The 21,030-nt window shown below is 42.2% G+C and overlaps 1 protein-coding gene across 4 annotated transcripts in view; it reads left to right on the top strand.

Annotated features, from left to right (window-relative positions):
* SLC9A8 (solute carrier family 9 member A8) overlaps nucleotides 1–21,030 on the top strand; it is a 79,571-nt gene that overhangs the window by 2,276 nt on the left and 56,265 nt on the right. For 3 of the 4 annotated variants that reach the window (XR_014148882.1, XM_081831935.1, XM_081831937.1), the window contains exons 3-4: nucleotides 6,453–6,533; nucleotides 20,233–20,291. Coding sequence is in view for 3 of the 4 variants with exons in the window: in XM_081831935.1 (XP_081688061.1) it covers nucleotides 6,453–6,533; nucleotides 20,233–20,291 (140 nt within the window). In the remaining variant the exon portion in view is untranslated. Of the gene's footprint in view, nucleotides 1–6,452; nucleotides 6,534–14,757; nucleotides 14,944–20,232; nucleotides 20,292–21,030 lie in introns of those variants that run through there. The other variant, XM_081831938.1, reaches the window with a different exon arrangement.

The following is a 21,030-nucleotide window of genomic DNA, read 5'->3' as shown; positions in this document are numbered from 1 at the left end:
TTACTTGATGTCAAGTCTTCCTTTCATTTGGTTTGATGTCAAACACTGAGGGACAATGATCAGTTCATAAGAGGGTACTCCTTTTTCTATAAAATCATCGAGCCTAGCAATTTTGAAGAGCTCTTTATATATCTTAGATGTCATTTGGAAGAAAGAAGGGATTTTTGACCTAGAAAGAACCTTGAACGTCTTCTAGTTTAATGGATTTCAAAACCTACTCATGAGTGTGTGTGTGTGTGTGTAGGTGGTGGTGGGAGCAGGAGGTGGGCTGAGTCAAATGGGAGGGCATCTGACTTTCTGACCAGAGCAGCATTTTGTCTCCTATTAGACTTCTGTGTAAAATTTATTTAATTAAAAGTTTTGTTGCTGAGTAAAAGATCAAATACCCCTTTCCTTACCCTCTGTCTCCCATTAACCGTGGTTATGACTTTTACCATATCTGTGTACTGCCTATGTTGTTGTTTACTTATGTAATGTTTTTCTTTGAACAGATTCACTCTCAATAGTCTCGTTTTGTTCAACCTCCTCCAGTCATGGGTGAGAAAATTTAGGCCCAGAGAGATTAAGCAAATGACACGCCTTGTTTCTGGGAGACTAGAGATTAATATTTGGGTTGCCAGACATCAGTCGAGAAGTTTAGGTAAAATGCAGTAACTTAGATGCCTCCTAGAGACTGTAGACAACTGTTTTAGACCAAAAAACAAAACAAAAAAACAGTTGAAACTGCACAACCACTTTGGACTAGCTGACAAAGGAAGAAATAACTTCAAATTTGACCCAAATCCAAACTCTTATTGGATGAGTAAAGTTGGCATATTTACATTTTCCAGTCTTCTTTTCATGATACTGAGCCATATTTCTAATTAGATTAGGTTTTTTCAGAGGAATGGGAACTACAACCTGATTGAAAGGCACAAAGCATTTAGCTGATGTCATTGAGGACTTTTTTGAAGAAAACGGGAACTTCTTTCACATTCAGATTCAGATTCTGTTAATGGCCAAATAATTTTAATAACCTAATCATTTGATTTAAAATCCCAGGACTCAGCCTTATCTCTCACAGATCCTAAAAAACTTTTAAATTGGGGGCACCTAGGTGGCTTAGTCGGTTGAACATCCGACCCTTGGTCTCAGGTCTTGAGCTCAAGGCTGTGAATTTGAGCCATGTGCTGGGCTCCGCAATGGTCGAGTAGCCTACTTAAAAAACAAAACAAAACAAAACCCACACAACTTTTAAATCGAATACTGAAAAAGTACACAAACCACAAGCGTGCAGTGTCCCATATGGACCTGATATGCTCAAGTAATTGTGTACCTTGTGAATGTAGTTGAATTCTGCTACTAGGGGATTACTCCAACAATCAAGGACTCTTTTTTGTTTTTCCTTTTTCCTATGTGATAGTAGTTGAATATAAACAAAAGCAGTTCTTTTCTTGATTAAGAAGTCTTTAGTACCTGAATCCTTAATCCTGAAGGACCAGTATTATTAGCCTTTTTACATTGTTGTCAGCTTGATAAGGTAGACAGCATACAAGACAGGCCTGGGAGAAAACTTTTGTTTTGTAGTCACTTTGTTTCATGGGAAGATAATAAGGCTAAGTCAGACTTTCAAAGTAATTTTCAGGGTGTGGGGCATTGAAGGTTAGTTTGTGCTAGAAACCACAAAACAGGTTGTTATAGTGATTTTTAATCCTGGCAAGACCCTGCGCAGTGGTAACACATCTTTGGGGCCAGAAAGGTCTGAGGTGTATTTATTAGTGCTATATATTTTACTTGAATCGTCTTTTCAAAGATCATAAACCTAGAGTCACACTAGTGTCAGGTGGGTTTTGTTTTCACCTCATCAGACTGTTGGCAGTCTACAAATTGGTATCTCCGCTTTTTATGTGTAGGTCAGCGTGCAGTAGCAGAATGGAATGCTTTCTTTTTCAATAAATTTGAAGGCATTTTTAGTCTTTTCTTGTATATTATCAATAGAATATTATATATCTTATATATTAGATGTCCAAACAATATACATCTGATAAGGTTAAAAAAAATTACAGTTAATAGGTATCTTGCTAACTCACTAAATACATGAACTGCAGTGAATTGAGGGAAATACTAGTCCATAGTTTATTCTAGACTTCAGGAACTCCTAACCTGGGACACATTTAACCACTTTTGTTTACTGTTTGGTTTTTTTTTTAAGATTTTTATTTATTTGACAGAAAGACAGCCAGAGAAGGAGCACAAGCAGGGGGAGTGGGCAGAGGGAGAAGCAGGCTTCCCGCAGAGCAGGGAACCCGATGCGGGGCTCGATCCCAGGACCCTGGGATCATGACCTGAGTCGAAGGCAGACGCTTAACGACTGAGCCACCCAGGCGCCCCTACTATTTTATTTTTTTTAAGATTTTTTACTTGGGGCACCTGGGTGGCTCAGCAGGTTGGGCTTCTGCCTTCAGCTCAGGTCATGATCTCAGGGTCCTGGAATCGAGCCCCATGTCAGGTTCCCCGCTCAGCGGGGAGCCTGCTTCTCCCTCTCCCTCTGCCTGCTACTCCCCCTGCTTGTTTTCTCTGTCTCTTTATTATTTCAGAGAGAGACAGAGAGCACAGGGGAGGGGCAGAGGGAGAGGGACAAGCAGACTCCCCACTGAGCAGGGAGCCCAATGCGGGGCTCAATCCCAGGACCCATAAGATCATGATCTGGGCCAAAGTCAGACACTTAACTGAGCCCCTCAGGTACTGCTTTTGTTTACTATTTTAGTCAAGTCAAATGAAAGTGTAACTTTTATGTCCTATAAGCTTGTGAAAGGATTTCAGTGTATTCCCCTTTTTTGAGGAGGGATGCCAAAACTCCTGTTACTTTTGACTTTAGAAGCTTGAAATCAGTTGATTTACACTTAACCCTTGCTGATCTTTGACTCTGCAGAAACAGTGGTAAGTCATTTTTTTGACTTACATTAGAGTTAACAATTAGCATCATTTGACACATTTTATGGGCCATTAAATTTATGGAGTTATTAAAATTGATATGCCTATGTTTTAATATAGTTTCTATAATTATTACTTTGGGCATGAACATTTAGAAGCATGTTAACTTGTGGTATACCTATCCTTACCACACAGAAGTTTTTGTCCTTTTTTTCCAAGTATACTTGAAAACATGTACTTGTTTGTGTATAGGCGCATATACGTTCATAAGCACATTCACGCATATAGGCACATCCCGCTTGGATTTTGTTTATTTTTTTAAAGATTTTATTTATTTATTTGAGACAGAATGAGAGAGAGAGCACATGAGAGGGGGGAGGGTCAGAGGGAGAAGCAGGCTCCCTGCCGAGCAGAGAGCCCGATGCAGGACTCGATCCAGGGACTCCAGGATCATGACCTGAGCCGAAGGCAGTCGCTTAACCAACTGAGCCACCCAGGCGCCCTGGATTTTGTTTGTTTTAATATAAATAGGATCCTATAACTTGCTTTTGCATCTCACAGAATGTCTTGGAGGTCTTTTTATGTTACTACTCTTTTTTGTATCTACTTCATCTTTTTTTCTTTTAAAGAACATGTATTTGTTAAAAGAAACAAAATATATCCCATTTTAACCATTTTACAGTGTACGATTCAGTGGCATTTAGTACACTCACGATGTTGTGCAACCACCACCATTATCTAGTTCCAGAATGTTCTCATCACCCCAAAGGGAGACCCAGTACCCTTTAAAAGCTGTCACTCCCCATCTCCCCTACCCCCAGTCTCTAGTAAACACTATTTTGCTTTCTATTCCTAGGAATTTGCCTACTCCATTTCAGGCAAATAGCATCATACAATATGTGACCTTTTATATCTGGCTTCTTTCACTTAGCATTGTATCTTCAAGGTTCATCCGTGTTGTAGCGTGTGTTAGAAGTGTGTTAATTATTATGGGTGAATAATAATCCCCTGTAGATATACCACATCATGTGTATCCACTCATCGATTGATGGACATTTGGCGTGTTTCTACGTTTTGGCTGTTGTGAATAGTGCTGCTGTCGACATTTGTGTACAGGTTTTCATGTAGACCTATATTTCTATTTCTCTTGGATACATACCCAGGAGTGGAGCTGCTGGGTTAAATGCTTACTATATGTGTAACTTTCTCAGGAACTCCCAAACTTCCTACAGAGGCCATACCATTTTACATCCCCACCCGCAGTGCCGTCATGTCCCAGCGGCTCCACATCCTTGCCAACACTTGTTATTTCCCATTGTGTTTTGTTTTGTTTTTGAATTATGGCCATCTTAGTGGGTGTGAAGTTGTATCTCATGGTCTTGAGTTGCATTTTTCTAATGACCAATGATGTTGAGCATCTTTTCATGTGCTTACTGGCCATTTGTGTCTTTGGAGAGATGTCTTTTCTGGTTCTTGGCCCATTTTTTAAATTGTATTGTTTGTCTTTTTGTTGTTAAGTTGTAAGAGTTCTTTATGTATTCTGGTTACTAGACCCTCACCAGATAAATGATTTACAAATACTCTCATCCACGGGCGCCTGGGTGGCTCAGTTGGTTAAGCAACTGCCTTCGGCTCAGGTCATGATCCTGGAGTCCCGGGATCGAGTCCCGCGTCGGGCTCCCTGCTCAGCGGGGAGTCTGGTTCTCCCTCTAACCCTCCTCCCTCTCATGCTCTCTGTCTCTCATTCTCTCTCTCTCAAATAAATAAATAAAATCTTTAAAAAAAAAAAAATACTCTCATCCATTTTTTCAGACCTCATTCTTTTAAGTGGCTGAAGACCATTCCCTGGCACTGATGAGCCTCATGTTTAGCTCTTCCTGTTGGTAGTTTTTTCCCCTTTGCTCTTTTTTTTTTTTTTTTTTTTTTTTAAAGAAAGAGAGGAAGGGGAGGTGCAGAAGGAAAGGGAGAGAGACACGCAGGGCTGGATCTCATGACCCTGAGAGTCAGGGGTCTGACTAAGCCACCCAGGGGCCCCTCCCTTTGCTCTTAAAGGTGCAAATCAATGTCTGATTTATTAAAATAAAATTTTTAAATTAATTTTTTCATTTAGCTTGGTGCAAAAAAAGATCAGAAACTGAGTGAACTCCCTAGGTCTATATTCGGTCTACTTATGCGCCTGCCTCTATAGACAGGAGGCCTGCTCACTGGTTACATGTTGTGCTTATGCATTAAAACATTTTTTCTTGCTCTTAGTATTTAATGCAGGATTTTTCTAACAAGGTTAAATATTTGTAATAAAGTAACACCACAGATTGATAGTTTAAAACTCAGAATGAAAGGAGGACACAATTTCTCTATGTACAATTGTTTCCTTTTTCTGGCTACCTGGTGCTTTTTGGTGGGCCTAAAGATATCTAGTTTGTCAGCATAGGCTCTGAGGGTGGCCATTTAACCACCCTGCAGATTGTTTAAACATTTCCTTTTACAAAAAGCAACAATTATTTTTAGTGCTGTTAAGATAATATTGTGATTAATGGGATGGTATACCACTTAGGTGCGTAATAAAAGAAAGAGACATGCATACTTGCACTTGGACCATGAAATTACATTTAGGAATTATTTATGTGTAAGTATGCTTTGGGGGTGTCCAGAAATATTTTCAAACAGTTTTATCTCCTTTTGTTTCCTTTCTTCCAAGACAGTACCCCTGTGAGAAAAGTCAGACATTATTCTTATTTTGGCAACTGAGGAATGAAGGCCGTTGGGAGGGAGGTGGTGGGTGCCTGTGATTAAGGGCCCAGGGTTGGAATTGGGCTCAACCCTGCAGCACCCACCAGTGAAGTGAGATTATGATAATAATAACTAGTTAAGAGGGGTGTTGGGGGTCAAATGAGGCAGTGTTTGGGAAGTGCGCAGTGCAGCACCTGGCTCATGGGGAACTCTCACCCAGTGGGAGCCCTAGTACCTAGCTGAGGGGCAGGCACCCCATCTTTTGGTTTCTGATGTGCTCATCACCAGACCAAAGTATTTACTTTGTCTCCTTTGTATAAGACTCTCACTTCCTTCTCTATTCCAAGAGAACTTATCGCATGGAGGCAAAATACATTGTGTCAGCATCTTTTGTTGCAGTTATATTTGCATAAAAGTGATTGATTTCATTGACTTCCTTCTCACCATTTCAAGTTTTCCAGTTGATTATTTCAAAAAAGTTGAAGCCTTTTCTCAGAATCAGAGAGATTCGAAAAATGATTGTATGAGGCTTAACAGGTTAGAAAAACATTAGATGTCTGTTGCTCTTTCAGTGAACCCTAGAAAACAAACTAGTCCAGGCTTATAAAGAAATATGGAGACAATGTTATTGTCTGTGAGTCTGTTTCCAGGTTAAGAAATAAGAGCTTGAAAATACAACTGCAGTTTATTGTGTCATTGTCCCTTGTACATTTTCCTGGCAGCACCCCCAGAAGGAACCATGGCTTTGAACTTGGTGTTTATTATTTGAAATTGTGCCATTTTAACAATGTCTTATTTTTTCCCCACAGCTATCTGCATCATATTGGTGCATTTACTGATCCGATACAGATTACATTTCTTGCCAGAGAGCGTTGCTGTTGTTTCTTTAGGTAAGTCCTTATCAGTGATCCTATAATAAAGGCAGTAACAATAAAATTTTTTTTGAGTGTCTTCTTAGTGCCAGGAACCACATGAGATGTGGTACGTTCCTGATTTCATTTAATCCTCACTGCCACTTGCCATGAGGGTGTTATGATCCCATTTTACAGATGAGGACACTGTGGCTCAGAGAGGGGCGATGACCTCCTAGAGATCACATAGTCGCCCCCTCTGTATAGCTCGAAGGCCTTTCTGCTTCTAGAACTACCCTTGGGGCACATTGACCTCTGTTACCAGGCTGTGCAGACACCCAACTCAACTAAGGCGAGTAATTGACACTTAATTCATAGGGTCAGTGAATTTTACAGCCAGAAGGGACTCTCACTTTAGGTTTAGGAGTAGGAATGGCTCGCTTCCATGTCAGTCAGATCTAAAGTCTTCAGGAGCATTCCATTCTACCTCATTTAATTTCTCTCTTGTTTCCTACGGCAATTAATTGTTAAGATAGTTAGCCTCTGTATGTCAACTATACTTCAATAATAAGTAATAAAAGAAAAGATAATTAGCCTCTATTTAGAGGGAATGAATCGATGTAATAACAGTTGAGAGCTCACATGAAAGTTAATTGAAATGGTTAATGAAGGAAGGTGTAGGGACCTTATCTTTCAGTAAGTATTAAAATCAAGACTAAAATGTGGGTGGGAGGGGCGCCTGGGTGGCTCAGTCGTTAAGCGTCTGCCTTCGGCTCAGGTCATGATCCCAGGGTCCTGGGATCGAGCCCCGCATTGGGCTTCCTGCTCCGCGGGAAGCCTGCTTCTCCCTCTCCCACAGCCCCTGCTTGTGTTCCTGCTCTCGCTATCTCTCTCTCTGTCAAATAAATAAAATCTTTAAAAAAAATAAAATAATAAAATAAAATGTGGGTGGGGGTGCTTAAGGCATAGTATATAAGCTTTCACTAAGATCAGCTAAGGCGTTCATGAGTTTATGATACTGTAGTTACTTTTATTAGATTCCACTTGTCTAATGATATTTAATTTTTCCTTATCACCACTGATGCTCTGTAAGTTAATTTTCTTTGCCTTATAGGTCTTGTTTAGCATATGTAGTAATACTTTTACAGTACAGCGATGGTTTAGGTTAGCTTTGGAGATGAACATTCAGACTTGGATTCACCTCTTCCTGTACCATCTGCATTCCTACTACCCTGGTTCAGCCCCTCCTGTGTTTTCCTGGGCCTCACGTTACTACTAAGTGTCAGGTTCTCGCCTGTGAGCTTTTGCATTGCCACCTCATGTAAGCCTCATAACCCCCCAGTGATGCCATATCTTAAGGGAGAGACACCACTGGGTAGTACTGATCTTCAGTGAAGAGTTGGAAAACAGTTTTTCTCACAGTTCCCGTTCTTTATTTAGCAGGCTCTAGAGTGGCACATCCTGGCAGATTTGAACAACCTTAGCTAACGAGATAGTCTTTGAGCTCTAAGCATGGGATGATCGTTTATTAACATCCTTTTCCTGCTATCAGGCATACTAAAAATAACCTACACAACTAATACCTATTCTGGGACATTCAGTAAAGACTTAAAACATGACTCCAAGGAATGTACAGTTTTGCGGTCAGTTTTCATAGTTTCTTAGAATAAGAACTGTAGTTGGTGTGTATTTAGGTATTCCATGTGCACATGGAAACGGTAGTTCTTGCAATTTGGCTTGGAATGTCATGTTCTTCACTCTGAATGTTTGGGTGACTGCAGGGCAGTGAACACCAGTGCTTGTATGAGGAGTTAGAGCAGACATTGTTTGTTGCCTGCCCAAGGCCCTTTCCCCCTTCTTCCTTGAAAATAGAACCCTAATTTTGACTTTATTTATTTTCAAAAGATTTTATTTATTTATTTGACAGAGATTGATAGCGAGAGAAGGAACACAGGCAGGGGGAGTGGGAGAGCGAGAAGCAGGCTTCCCGCCAAGCAGGGAGCCCGATGCGGGGCTCGATCCCCAAGACCCTGGGATCATGACCCGAGCCGAAGGCAGACACTTAACGACTGAGCCACCCAGGCGCCCTGCTAATTTTGATTTTAAATTTGAAATAATGTATCAAAAGGTATCTTGCCACAGTTGCACTCAAAGAAGATGGGCTCCTCCAGGTCAAGACTGGTCTCTATGCCATCGTGATAATTCCACTCTGCCATTGATTGGTTGAACGGGGTGAAGGCAGCAAGGCAGTATGAAACCCTGTTCTGGCCCATGAGACCATGGAGAAGGGCTGAGGTGCAGTGCACTCTATCCTCTCTGATAAAAAAAAAAATCTCCCTGGGGCGCCTGGGTGGCTCAGTTGGTTAAGCGACTGCCTTTGGCTCAGGTCATGATCCTGGAGTCCCGGGATCGAGTCCGGCATCGGGCTCCCTGCTCAGCAGGGAGTCTGCTTCTGCCTCTGACCCTCCCCGCCTCTCGTGTTCTCTCTCTCATTCTCTCTCTCTCTCAGATAAATAAATAAAATCTTTAAAAAAAAACCAAAAAACTCCCCTACCTTTGATGCCGTCCTGTGAGGATGTGATGCCCGGAGAACTTGTGGACATCTTGCAATCACTGTGGCTCAGGTACAAAAGCCAGAATGCTAAGGATTGCCAAGGGGACAGATGGGAAACCTGGATTCTTGACTGCGTTGTTGTTTTGTTGAATTGATACTTCTAAAGCTGCCTGTTATATGAAGTAACAAACATCTGTGGTTGAAGCCATTTTTAGGCGGGTGTTCTACTTGTAGCTAAAAGCATCTTAACTGATACAGGACTCTTTCCACTTAAGGGACAAAATCAAATTGATTCAAAGCAAACACATTGGTGGGGGTGGAGTTGTACACCCATTGGCCCATGGGGAACTGAGAAACCTACAGGGGGTGCTAACTTCAGACTTAGCTGGATCAAGTCTCCTGGGCTCCGTTTTTCTTCATTTCTCAACAGTGCTTCCCTTTGTTTTGGCTTCACTCTCAGGCAGGCTCTCTCCTGAACCTTTCCAGCTTCAGGCCTACTATCCTTACAGTAGCAATCACAGAGGGAAAAGTGGCCTCCTCTTCTCCCTGTTTCTACCAGAAGTTGTAGGATGAACTCTGACCTCATGGCCTCCTCAGCCTGGACAGGGAGTGAAATGGTGTTGGGGATTGGCCAAGGCTCTCCATCCACAGGGTTAATTTCTTCACTGATGTAGCAGAAATAACTAGCCTGTACAGCCAGGTCATGGGAGGGTTGATGGAAAGTAAGTCTTGCTTTCAAAACTTCCGTTAGCTAACTCAGGTGATTGGAATGCTAAGAGCAGTTCCAGGGAGAGTGGCGCAGTCCAGAAAGTATTTTTTATTATGTTAGAGGACATTTGCTTAGAATTTAGAAATGCTGACAAAGCTATCAAAATAGTTCTGTATTTCATAAAGCTATGTAAATTGAAGGAGAACTTTTTTTCTCTTACTAGAGCAAAGTGTAACAAAATGTTGATATATCCACCATTTCAAGAGTTTCCAAGTTTTGTGCCAACAAAGAATCTAGATAAAGCTGCCAGAGAAAATGGGATTTTCCTTCTTTCAGGGATAAACTCTCCCAGCCTACCTCTTCTAGCCCAGAGTTGCTTTTCAGTTTGCTGTCATTTAGAGACACGATTGGCCTTTGATGTTAAACATTCAGAGTTCCTAAGAAATTATTGGTATAGAAAAGGACTATCTGCCCTTTAAAAGCACATTTTCCCCCTTCTATTTTATTGTATTTTCAGATGAATCTCCAGACTTTTCTCATTCTTTATAAAAAAGTATCAACATGAAATTTTAAAGATATTTTCTTGATCCTTCTTCAAAGCTTTTGGATACTTTCTATACTTATGGAATTCTGTAGCTTAGGCCTTTGAAAAAAAATTTTTTTTCTTTTTTCTGCACAAAGAGCTATACAGAAAAAGAAAAATCCTTTTCATTGACAACTTCAGCTATTTTTATTATGCTTCATTCTCTTCCAAACCATAGGTAGGCATATACATGGAGATTAGATGACTTTACTTGGTTTGAGTTTATATCGTTTTTTGTGTTCTTTCCTTTTTACTACTCTTTCCATATATTAAGTTCACATATTTACTTTTGTTGGTGCTGATTCACTATATATTTTGGGCTGACATTTATAAGGTATAAAAATGAAATAATTGTACTGCCTACTATCCACTGTTATATGTAGCAAAACAGGAGATTTCTCTCCTCCCCTCCCCCACTCATACTTTATTTTAGAGAGAGGAAAAGTCAGAAGGGGTTAAGTAAGTACTGGAAATCTGCCCTATCCAATGCCAATACTACTGATAATTAGAAAACCCAGATTTGATTGAATCATTGACTAGAATATACAGAAGTGCTCCCTTGTCATAACCTTCTTAACTATGTGCCTTTAGTTTTATAAACTCATTCTTGTTTTGACTAAAGGACTTTAATTTTTTTAATTTAGTGCTCTTTGTGTCAATGGGGGTTTTGAGTGGAAAATGATGAAAAATCACTCGGTTCCTGAGTTATTGACTAAAAGTAATTCAGGAAAAAACAGATGTAGTAATGATATTTTAATTGTACTTAAGTTCTAAAAAAAAATTTTTTTTTCTTTTTTTTTAGACAAAGTGAGAATCCTAGCTGTAACTATAACAGCTTCCGTTCCTTTTTAGACTATCAAAGTCTAACTAATGCTGACACAGCTAACAGTGTCTCACGAGGAACTCTCCCTGAATCTGAGGTGCTTTGATTTTTCTTTTTTTTTTTTTGAAGATTTTGTTTATTTATTTGAGAGAGAGAGCACATGAGAGGGGGAGGGTCAGAGGGAGAAGCAGGCTCCCCACTGAGCGGGGAGCCCGATGCGGGACTCAATCCAGGGACTCCAGGATCATGACCTGAGCTGAAGGCAGTTGCTCAACTAACTGAGCCCCCAGGCGCCCCTGCTTTGATTTTTCTTAGAGAAGAAATAGGCATTCATTTGTTGGTGTTAGAGAAGCTGTCTTAGAGGCAGAGGCCAAAATTGGTTGTCAAATTGACAAAATGATTAAATTAGACTCAGGATTTTCGAGGCCGTCACATTCCAAGGAAGGGTGCTAGCACAGACTCTTAGTTCCTGGACACAGGTCAGAGGTGACGAGGTCTCCTTGGAACGCCTGTTGCTCTTTTACTTCCGTGAACTCAATGTGTGCTCGGTGTGGAATAACTTCCTCCTTTTTCCTGGAGTCTTGCTTGGACTTCCCTAGTTTTATGGTCATCTTCTCTTAGTTGAGAATTTTATCATCCGTAGGTTGGATTTTATACTTAAATCTCCTAGTTATGCCAGAGTAGGGAGATAGGCTAAATTTTAAAACATGAAAGGTTATTAAATAATTGTATTCTGACATCTGCATTTTGGGCTGACTTCTTGAATTTCCTCTTTCACCACCTAAATGTTCTCCTCTGTGGTGGAAAAAGGAATAATGTGAGCTACTTTAAAACAAAACATGTAAAACAGGCTTTCCCCAGAAAACAAACAGCCATGAGGTACAGATTCCCATCTTTTAATTAGAGTATCTTTGAGGTATCTGCTTTCGAATAGGTGGCAGAATCAAGGATTGGATTTTCAAAATTACCTTATGATAATATAACTTGATTCTATAATTACAGCTGCCAAAATGTGCTAAAAATATTTTCCAAAAAATCATTTATGGGTAAAAGAGTATTACATAAGTAGTAAGTCATTATATTCCTTTTTGCCTCATTATAAAGTAGCAGGTCTACCTCCTCATGATGATCGGGGTCAATTATCCCTGCCAGTATGGTAACCTCTTTCTAGGCCTGCTGGTCTTTTGGCTCAAGGAGCCCAAAGGGACCAGGCAGCAGCCATTGTAACTCTTACTGTGTGAACCCTGGGGGAAATGTCACCTTCTGGGAGCCAGGACCTTTCGACCCCCTGAGCCGAAAGTTTCAGCCTAAGGAAGCAGAAATTCCCCAAGTAGGAATCGCCGGTCCCAAGTGAGTCCCTGAGAATGATGTTGAGTGGGGCGACTACTACTTTTACCCACTGTGTGCTCTCTGTACCCACGCTTACCCTTGGGGATATACCGCCCTATAATGGCCATTGGTGTTTTGTTTTGTTTTGTTTTTTTAAGATTTTTATTTGAGAGAGAGCGAGATCACATGCACATAAAGGGGGGAGTGAGGGAGAGGCAGATGGAGAGGGAGAAGCAGACTCCCTGCTGAGCAGGGAGCCCCATGCGGGCTGCATCCCAGGACTCTGGGATCACAACCTGAGCCAAAGGCAGACGCTTAACCAACGGGGCCACCCAGGGGCCCCGGCTCTTGGTTTAAGGAGTAAATTGCATCCTTGGCGGGAGCTCCATCCTTCACAGGATGTCCTCTCCAAGCTGGTGCCTCAGCTTCTTTGAGAGACCCTCGTACCACTCTGGCTGGCCGGCAGCTTCTGCACGGGGTGGTATGTGGTATAGGACCATGTGGAGTCCGTGGTCACATGCCCACTGCTGCCCCTTCTTTGCCATAAAGGGAGTGTCTTAGTTTGACACCTTGTTACGCAGTACCCCACTTTGGTGGATCAGACACTTGTGGGCCCCGGACAGTGGCGCTAGCCAAAAGACATACAGCCGGCACACGCGTCAGTCTCAGTCAGGATGAACTACCACCCTTTCCATTGATGTCATGGAGCTGCCGTCCTGTAGCTAGCTGGTCTTCACAAGGGATGGGACCCCATCAGGTGATAGGTGTTGGTCTCTGTGGCCGTCCAGGCCTCCACTCGGCAATGGCGGTAGCTCGCACAGCCACGGTGTGAGGGGTTCATGCTGTCGAGCCCCTGCCCAGCTCCCGTCTCTGCCACCATAGCTTCTGTGTTCATGAGCCCATTGCACAAACACTGACGTGGCCGAGCTGAGAGGCGGGCTGAATCCTCCGTGAACCAAGCTTGGGTTTTTCCTCCTGTCAGCTGGTCATGAAGAACTCCCAACGAGGCCGTATGTAGGAACCGAGAGAGGTGTTGACATACAGCTGTAGCGGACACAGAGGCCTGGGGCGCCTGTTCACGCCTGTGCCCTCTAGGCCTGCACGAGCCTGATCTGCAATGTAACACTTTCATCTTACAGTGCGTTGCTGCTGGGCCCACCTGGGCCTAGAGCTGGGTAGTTATGGCAACCCCTCTTAGAAAGGACAGTTCTGGGCACATGAGCACTTGATGTCCTATGCTCAGATACTCTGTCTCTACCAGGGCCCCAGAGCATGCCAGGAGCTCTTTGGGTTTTTATCCTCAGGTGTTTTTCAAATGGTGTAGTTTCTCTGCTGCAAATGGCAAGACCTTGCTCCAGAACCCTAGGGATCTATGCTGAGCAGCCCTCCTATTGCAGCTTGCCTGAGGCATCACACACCATCCCTTTCTACCATAGATACTTCTAGTATGTGGGGTCTTCCAGTTGGTACAGCAGAAGCAGCAGAGCTGCTTGAACTGCAGCCCGACCTGCTGCAGGACCCTTTCTTCTGGGCCCCGCTCAAAACTTTCAGCCTCCTAAACCGGCAGATGGGTTGAAGTAGTTTTCTCCAAACCTGGAGGAGGCCTACCAGGCCTTGCGCTTCTTCTCATTGGTGGGAGGCGGAACGTGCTTTACTTGGAGGCACGTCCTGTCATACTCCAGACCACTTGACCCCTAACAGCTTCCCCGGTGGGCAGGCCCCTGAAACTTTCTATCCTCTGAAGCCTCTTTCTCACCAAGACATTGACTCGCCACTTCTTGTCATATCAGATTAACACGATATCCACAGTCTAGTGGACCAGTGTATTGTCCTGGGGAATGTCCATATGGTCTGGGTCCTTTGGGACTAGGTTATGACAGAAAGCAGGAATTAACAGAAGGCGTTTGACTTATTTGGGGCTTCTTTGTAATCTCTGAATAGCCTGGGGAGCTCTGTATTCCAGCAGGGAGGTGGGGGCACTTCTCCCAGCCCAGAGGGTCCACAGGAATCTGGAGGTTCAAGGTGCCCCTGTGCATCTCCCCAAGATAACTCCCCCACGTCTCCGAGTCCCACTTCTTCCTTAGCAGGCCTGGCAGGAGAAGGTATAGATGGACCTTCTTGAGTTCAACTTTCTCGGAAGATCTGCCCCTCTGGCGGTTAAGTCCCGTGCCTGATCTTCAGCTCTAGAAGCCCTCCAGCTGTAGGTGATGAGGGTCAACTTACATGTAGCCAAGGAAGCCCTCTGACTCTCCCCTTTGCTTTTAGGTTGGTGATTGCCTGAGCCTGGTCATTTTCTCTTTCCAAACATCAGTGGCCCCCGGCAAGCACCACACAATTCCACTGTTCTCGTTTCCCCCACCCCTCTCCAATACTGCCTGAGCCGCTGCCTCCCACCCAGTGTGCCCACCTGGCCCGCCACAAGGGAGTCCTAGCAGTCCAGGGCAGTCCCAGGTGAGTGACCACCAGGACTTTACCACCGCGCTGGGGTCCTCATTGCCCACTGGCTGCTGCATAATCCAACCCCAGAAGCACAGCACCTTTCGAATTTGCTTCCTGGAACCACTCCACTCCTGGAACCAGTGGTCTTAAGTTGGCTGCCTAAAAGCAGAGTCTGAGACGGTTGGGGACAGGTAATTTACGGAGGGGTGCTCTTTATGAATAAATCTGTGAGGAAGGGAGGAACCCAGACTAGGGGAGGAGAAAGAGCCAAACGCCGGGCTGAATCTCAGTTTCAGCCCAGCCAGAGCCTCACTAGGAAGACCCTGGAGCAACAAGCCACGCTGTGGTTGTCCCGCTTTAAAGCCAGGGGGTTGTACTCCTACTGCCGCCTCAGTGAGTCATTGGCTGTGAACCGATGCAGAGCGGGCACGACTTCCTGATAAGGTGCCTTTGGGCAGCTGAGGGCACCTCTCTGGAGTAGGGGACAGCTGTGAGCACTTAGCAGCCAGCGTTCTCGGCAGCTCACGCGGTTGGGCCCAGTGAAGGGAGTTGGGCAAGCGTCATGGTGTGAGAATGAAAAATGCCTGTACCCTTGACCCAACAATCCCTCTTTCAGGGGATGCTCTGGATGCCCCCACCCATGGGGAATCGTGTTTATTTAGATGGGAATGGCAGTGATCGCAAAAGCCTAGAAAAAAGCCCAGAGACTCAAATTTTCACAGAGTATTCTTCTACCTTTTAAGTTTTGAACCATGTGCATCTGTTATATAATCAAATAAAGATAAAATAATTCAGTCTTAAACAATTCTGGATCTGCTGTTACTCACTAGATAAGTGATGCTGGGCCTTAGCCTCGGTTTCCTTATCTGTAAAGTGTAGACGACAGGGCCTTCACTTCCTAGAATTGCAGATATTGAGCAGGGTAATACGTAGAATTCATTTAGTATAATGTCTACCTGCTAAGTAATCATTAACTGTCAGCTGGAGCTATTAATATTATCATCTATATTATTATGGTTTATTGCCTCGCAGGGTAGTTTTGAGAATGAACTAAAATAATGCACGTATTTTATACATCAGCACAGTGCCTGGACATAAGGGGTGTGTGTGTTTATTTTTAACACGGGGCAAATATATATATGTACGTATGTATTTTTTAAGGGAATTAAGATCATGTTCTACATACTGTTTGGCAACCTGATTATCATCCTTAAGACATCTTAAGCATTTTTCCTCTAACATTAATTATCAGGAACATTGCACAGTGATGGTGGTAGAGCAGCAAGGCACCCTGGGGCAGATGAGGGTCTGTAACAGCGGTGCAGACGGGCTGGGCAGTGCCGTCTGCCTGTCTTAGCATCACGAAGTGGTGGGATGTCCACTGTCACTTGGTGGCCCTGAGCCATCAGACAGGCCACTTCAACTCTCTGAGCCTTCCTACCTGAAGTATTCTCCTGAGGATTAGAAATAATTTAAAGTGACAAATCCTGGGAGAAGGGGCTCAACAAATAAATATTAATTGTTCCCGATGTTTTGAATTAATCCAGTGGTGTCCATGATGAGGTGTGTGCACCAAGATCCATTGGGGGCAGAAGAAAATGTCAGAACTGGAGTTTCTATTTATTTTTAATCTCACTCTTTTACAGTCTCTGTTTTGTGTGTACATTTTCAAATATATTAATACAGTAGCGCTTTTTTAATAAGATAAAAATTTATAACTCAAAAGTACATGCTTATATTCTTTTTACTGGTAAGAATGTACAAAATTGTATCTAATAGGGCTTTATTTCCATCTGGTGGTTAGTTGTGTGGTATGAATTCCTCCTGTAGAGTAGATAGATCTGACCTGACTTGGAACCTTAGTCTCAAAAGGAAAAGCAGTAGCTTGCCAATCTCACACTGCACGATAGTTTAGTCCTAGGATATCTAGAAAGGCTTGCTCAAATAATAATAGTAACAGTAGGAATAATAACATCACATCGTATTCTACAAAGCTTTCTCGTGCCTCATAAATAATAATATAGAAACAAGCTTAGGCAATAGAATAATTATGATTATAATCAATAGATATAATAATAGATAATTACGAATAATGATTTTCAAATGCAGCTGCTTCACATGGAATCACAAAAGCATGAACCATGGTATTATACATTTACAAGGGAAAGAGAAAGTTGAGGTTTTAGTAGAGCAGGAAAACACCAGCTTTAAAAATGAATTCTGAAACCATGAGAAGTTCAACTTCCCTAGTAATCAGGAATGATTACTGAATGCAGATTAGCTGCAAATGCAAAGTACAACTTCTTGCCCATCATCTGGGGCAGAAATGTTTAGTCTGATGATTATCCAGGGTTGGTGAAGATGTGGGAGTGCTCTGGGGCAGCAGTATAACTCGGTGCAACCACTTTGGAGGACAGTTTGGCAGCATTCTCAAGAGATAAAAATGTTCATGCTGTTCACTGTCACTAGATCTGCCCTCAGGAAACACTCTTACACAAAGAGGCGAGAGCCAGCATGTTCATTGCAGGACCGCTGTTAACAGCAAACGGTTGGAGACAGCTATCATTTGCGGAATGGTTAAAAAAATTGTGACTTTTTAAAAAAAAATTAAAGTATAATTCACATACCATAAACTTCACAGTTTTAAGGTGTACAATTCAGTGCTTTTCAGTATATTCACAGGACTCTGCAACCATCACCACTATCTAATTACAGAACATTTTCATCACTGCAAAAAGAAACCTCTACCTGTTTTTTTTTTTTTGAAACCTCTACCTATTAGCAGTCACTCCCCATTCCCTCCTTCCCCCCTCCCTTGGCAACCACCAACCTACTTCCTGTCTCCGTAGACTTGCCTATTCCATACATTTTGTATAAATGGAATTGGACAATCTGCGGCCTTTTTTTATAACATTTATTGAGATATAATTCATATATGATACAAGTTACCCATTTTAAATGTACTATTCAGTGGGTTTTAGTATATTCACAGAGTTGTACAACTATCACAACAGTCGATTTTAGAAAATTTTCATCACCCCAAAAAGGAACCCCATTCCCTTTAGCTATCACCCCCAAACCCCTCCTCCCCAGTCCAAGGCAACCATTTCTGTCTCTGTAGATTTGCCCCTCCTGCATGTTTTGTACAAACGGGTCACAAAATATGTGTCTTTTGTGCCTGGCTCCTTTCACTTAACACGTTTTCAAGATTCATCCACGTTGTGGCATAGATCAGTGCCCCGTTTTTTTTAATTGCCAGATATTATTCCATTGTGTGAATGTACACTTTGTTTCTCCATTCATCAGTTGATGAACATTTGCGTTGCTCCCGCCTTTGGACTACTGTGAATAATGCTGCTAATGAACCCCCGTGTACAAATTTCTGTTACGAGCATTTGTTTTCTGTGCTGGGTCATATGGTAACTCTGTTTTACTTTTTCAGGAACTGCTGAACAGTTTTCTCACAGTGACCACACCATTGTACATTCCCACCAGCAATGTATGAATGAGGGCTCCTGTTTCTCCATACCCTTGCCCCGCTTGCTTTCCTGTCTTTGTATGCTAGCCATCCTAGGGAGTGTGAAGAGCTATCTCATTGTGGTTTTGATTTGCATTCCCCTAATGATGTTAAGCATCTTTTCATGTGCTTGTTGGCCATTTGTATATCTTCTTTGGGGAAATATCTATTCAATGTGTGGCATTTTTATGCTATGCTGCAGAGCTGTTCAAAGGAATGAGGCAGATCTATATGTAATAATCCCTGAGTGCATCTCCCAAGATTTAACACTGAGCAAAATAGCAAGTAGTAGAATGATGCATTACAGTACTGTAAATTTTATATAAACACACACTCAGGACTGTGTGGTTAAATATAAACATGTAAGAGGATAGAGAATGATCTGGTAGAATATTTCCCAAACTTATCAAGATGGTTGGTAACCCCGGGGGCAGGAAGAGAAAGAACTAAGGTGGGAGTGGGGGGTGGGATCTCATCAAAAGGGACTTTTGTCTTATTTATAACATTTTACAAAGTATTTATGAGCTATTTGATTAATAAAAAATTGTATTAAAAAGTCCTTAAAATGTATACACCATTTGAAAAGATAAGAAAGAAGCAACTGGGGAACCCTCTCTGGAGAGGTTAGAATCAGTGCTTTCATGCCACCTGGCAAGTGAATGGACAACTTCTTTCCCGAAAATAGGTTCATTGACTCTTTACAGCCCAAATCTATTTTGTCTTGGTCTCTTTTTCAAAGTAATTTTATTATTGTTTTAATAATATGTAACAGTTCAAATAGTACAGAGGTTTATAAAGTTAAACTTATCTCCTCTTCTCACCTGAAACGCCCTTCCCCACAGAAGTGGGCACTTCATTTTCCTGATAAACTTCTCTCTTCTAGTATCATCTCCTCGCCCCACCCAACAAAGTGTTTCTTCGGCTTTCTGCCTTTCTGGCTTTCTGTTGATGGGGAGAAGCTCCTTCCTCTGTAGTGGGGAGGGAAGGCTTTGTCTTTAAGAGTCTATGACTGTGGTCTTCAGGCTTGCTTTGTATTACCCCCTACCAGAGATTGTGATTTAGTAGGTCTGGAGTGCTGCTCGGGTGTCTTTATTTTTATGAAAAGCTCCCATGGTGATTCTGGTGAGTCAACAGGGTTAAAAATCATTTATCTAGTGAGTAACAGAGCCATCATAAACTGTCCTCGTGATGCTTCTTTGAGAATTATTTTTGGTAGGTTCTTTATGAGAGAGTAATGAGCCTGTCAGCCTTAAGGAAACATGCCTGAACTCAGATGGTCTGTTTTGTTCCAGGAATTTCACAGAATTTTTACTTTAGGTTATTTTTAGCATTGAGGTTTTATCTCTAACTGAAGACTGCATAGAGCTGCCATCTGAATCTAAGAAAGCGATCTTGGATTCTTTTTTGAAAATGGTAAGATTATGCAGTATAGGGCAAACTTAGCACGTGGGCTTTCTGTCATTTCACATTGAAGATGGGCAGATGTAGCAACACTGACAGGTGTTAAATCTTCTGTGCCCAGCAGACTATCCTTGGGTCTTGTTTTGTCAAGCTTTTTGTTTCCTAGATGCACCCTGCCCCATTGTTGTTGACTTTATTATCGTATGCTTGCCTGAGATGCGACTCAGAACTTCACGTTGGTTTCCATTATTAGGTTTTCAGACATAAAACTTGCAGAAATCCATAAAAGCCATTTAAAGACATAATAGTTTCTCTGGAATAATAAACCTGAGTCATCTTTCTCATATCTTAAATTATGTTCAATTTTATATTTTCTCTTCTAGGTATTCTCATGGGAGCAGTTATAAAAATTATAGAGTTCAAAAAATTGGCAAATTGGAAGGTAGGTTTGCCCACCTGTTGATTTTTTAACATACTTAAAATTTTTATTGATTGTCCTTAATTTTATAACACTGATGGTTAGTTATGGCGGCTTATCATTACTTGACTATCAGTGAAGTTTATATTGTCCCATTAATTTTTTAACATTCTACTGGATTAGGGTTGATATCTTTACATCTGACTTTTTGAAAAAACGTAAGTCTCACACTGCTTCAAGTTAACATGGGAGCACTCAGTGTCATGTTTTGTTATTTATTTGAATTTGTATAATCTTAGAATAACCTGCTGCTGTCTAGGGGAAGTCTCTAATTAGCATTAAACGTCAATCAGTGGTTATTGCTGACAGCTGAAGATAAAACGGATTTGTCCAGCACCGTAGAGCCTACAGAATGCTTTCTACACTGTAGCTCATGTTGTCCTCATGAAAACCACATGAGGTAGATTGACCACATATTATCATCACTGTGTTTTTACAGATGAAGAAAGTGACCACAGAGAGGTTGAGACATGTCCAACATCACAGAGCTAGGAAGTGGCTGAGTTGAGCCTTAGGGCCAGATGCGCTGGCCCTGTGTATTCTGTATTCTTTCTACCATACCATGCTGTCCTCAGTGTGTGGGTGTTCATACCCTCGTGTTCATATAGTACTCCGCATGTGGGCATCATCTTGTGGTACAAGGACTAACTGAAACTCGAATTTCAACTTAAACTTGTGCATCCTTGGGGCGCCTGGGTGGCTC

The sequence above is a fragment of the Leptonychotes weddellii genome, chromosome 10, assembly GCF_054177405.1.
Source record: "Leptonychotes weddellii isolate Sample4059 chromosome 10, ASM5417740v2, whole genome shotgun sequence".
NCBI classification, from domain to species: domain Eukaryota; kingdom Metazoa; phylum Chordata; class Mammalia; order Carnivora; family Phocidae; genus Leptonychotes; species Leptonychotes weddellii.
The sequence above is the reverse complement of the archived record's forward strand: the minus strand, read 5'-3'. Positions and strand labels throughout refer to the sequence as shown.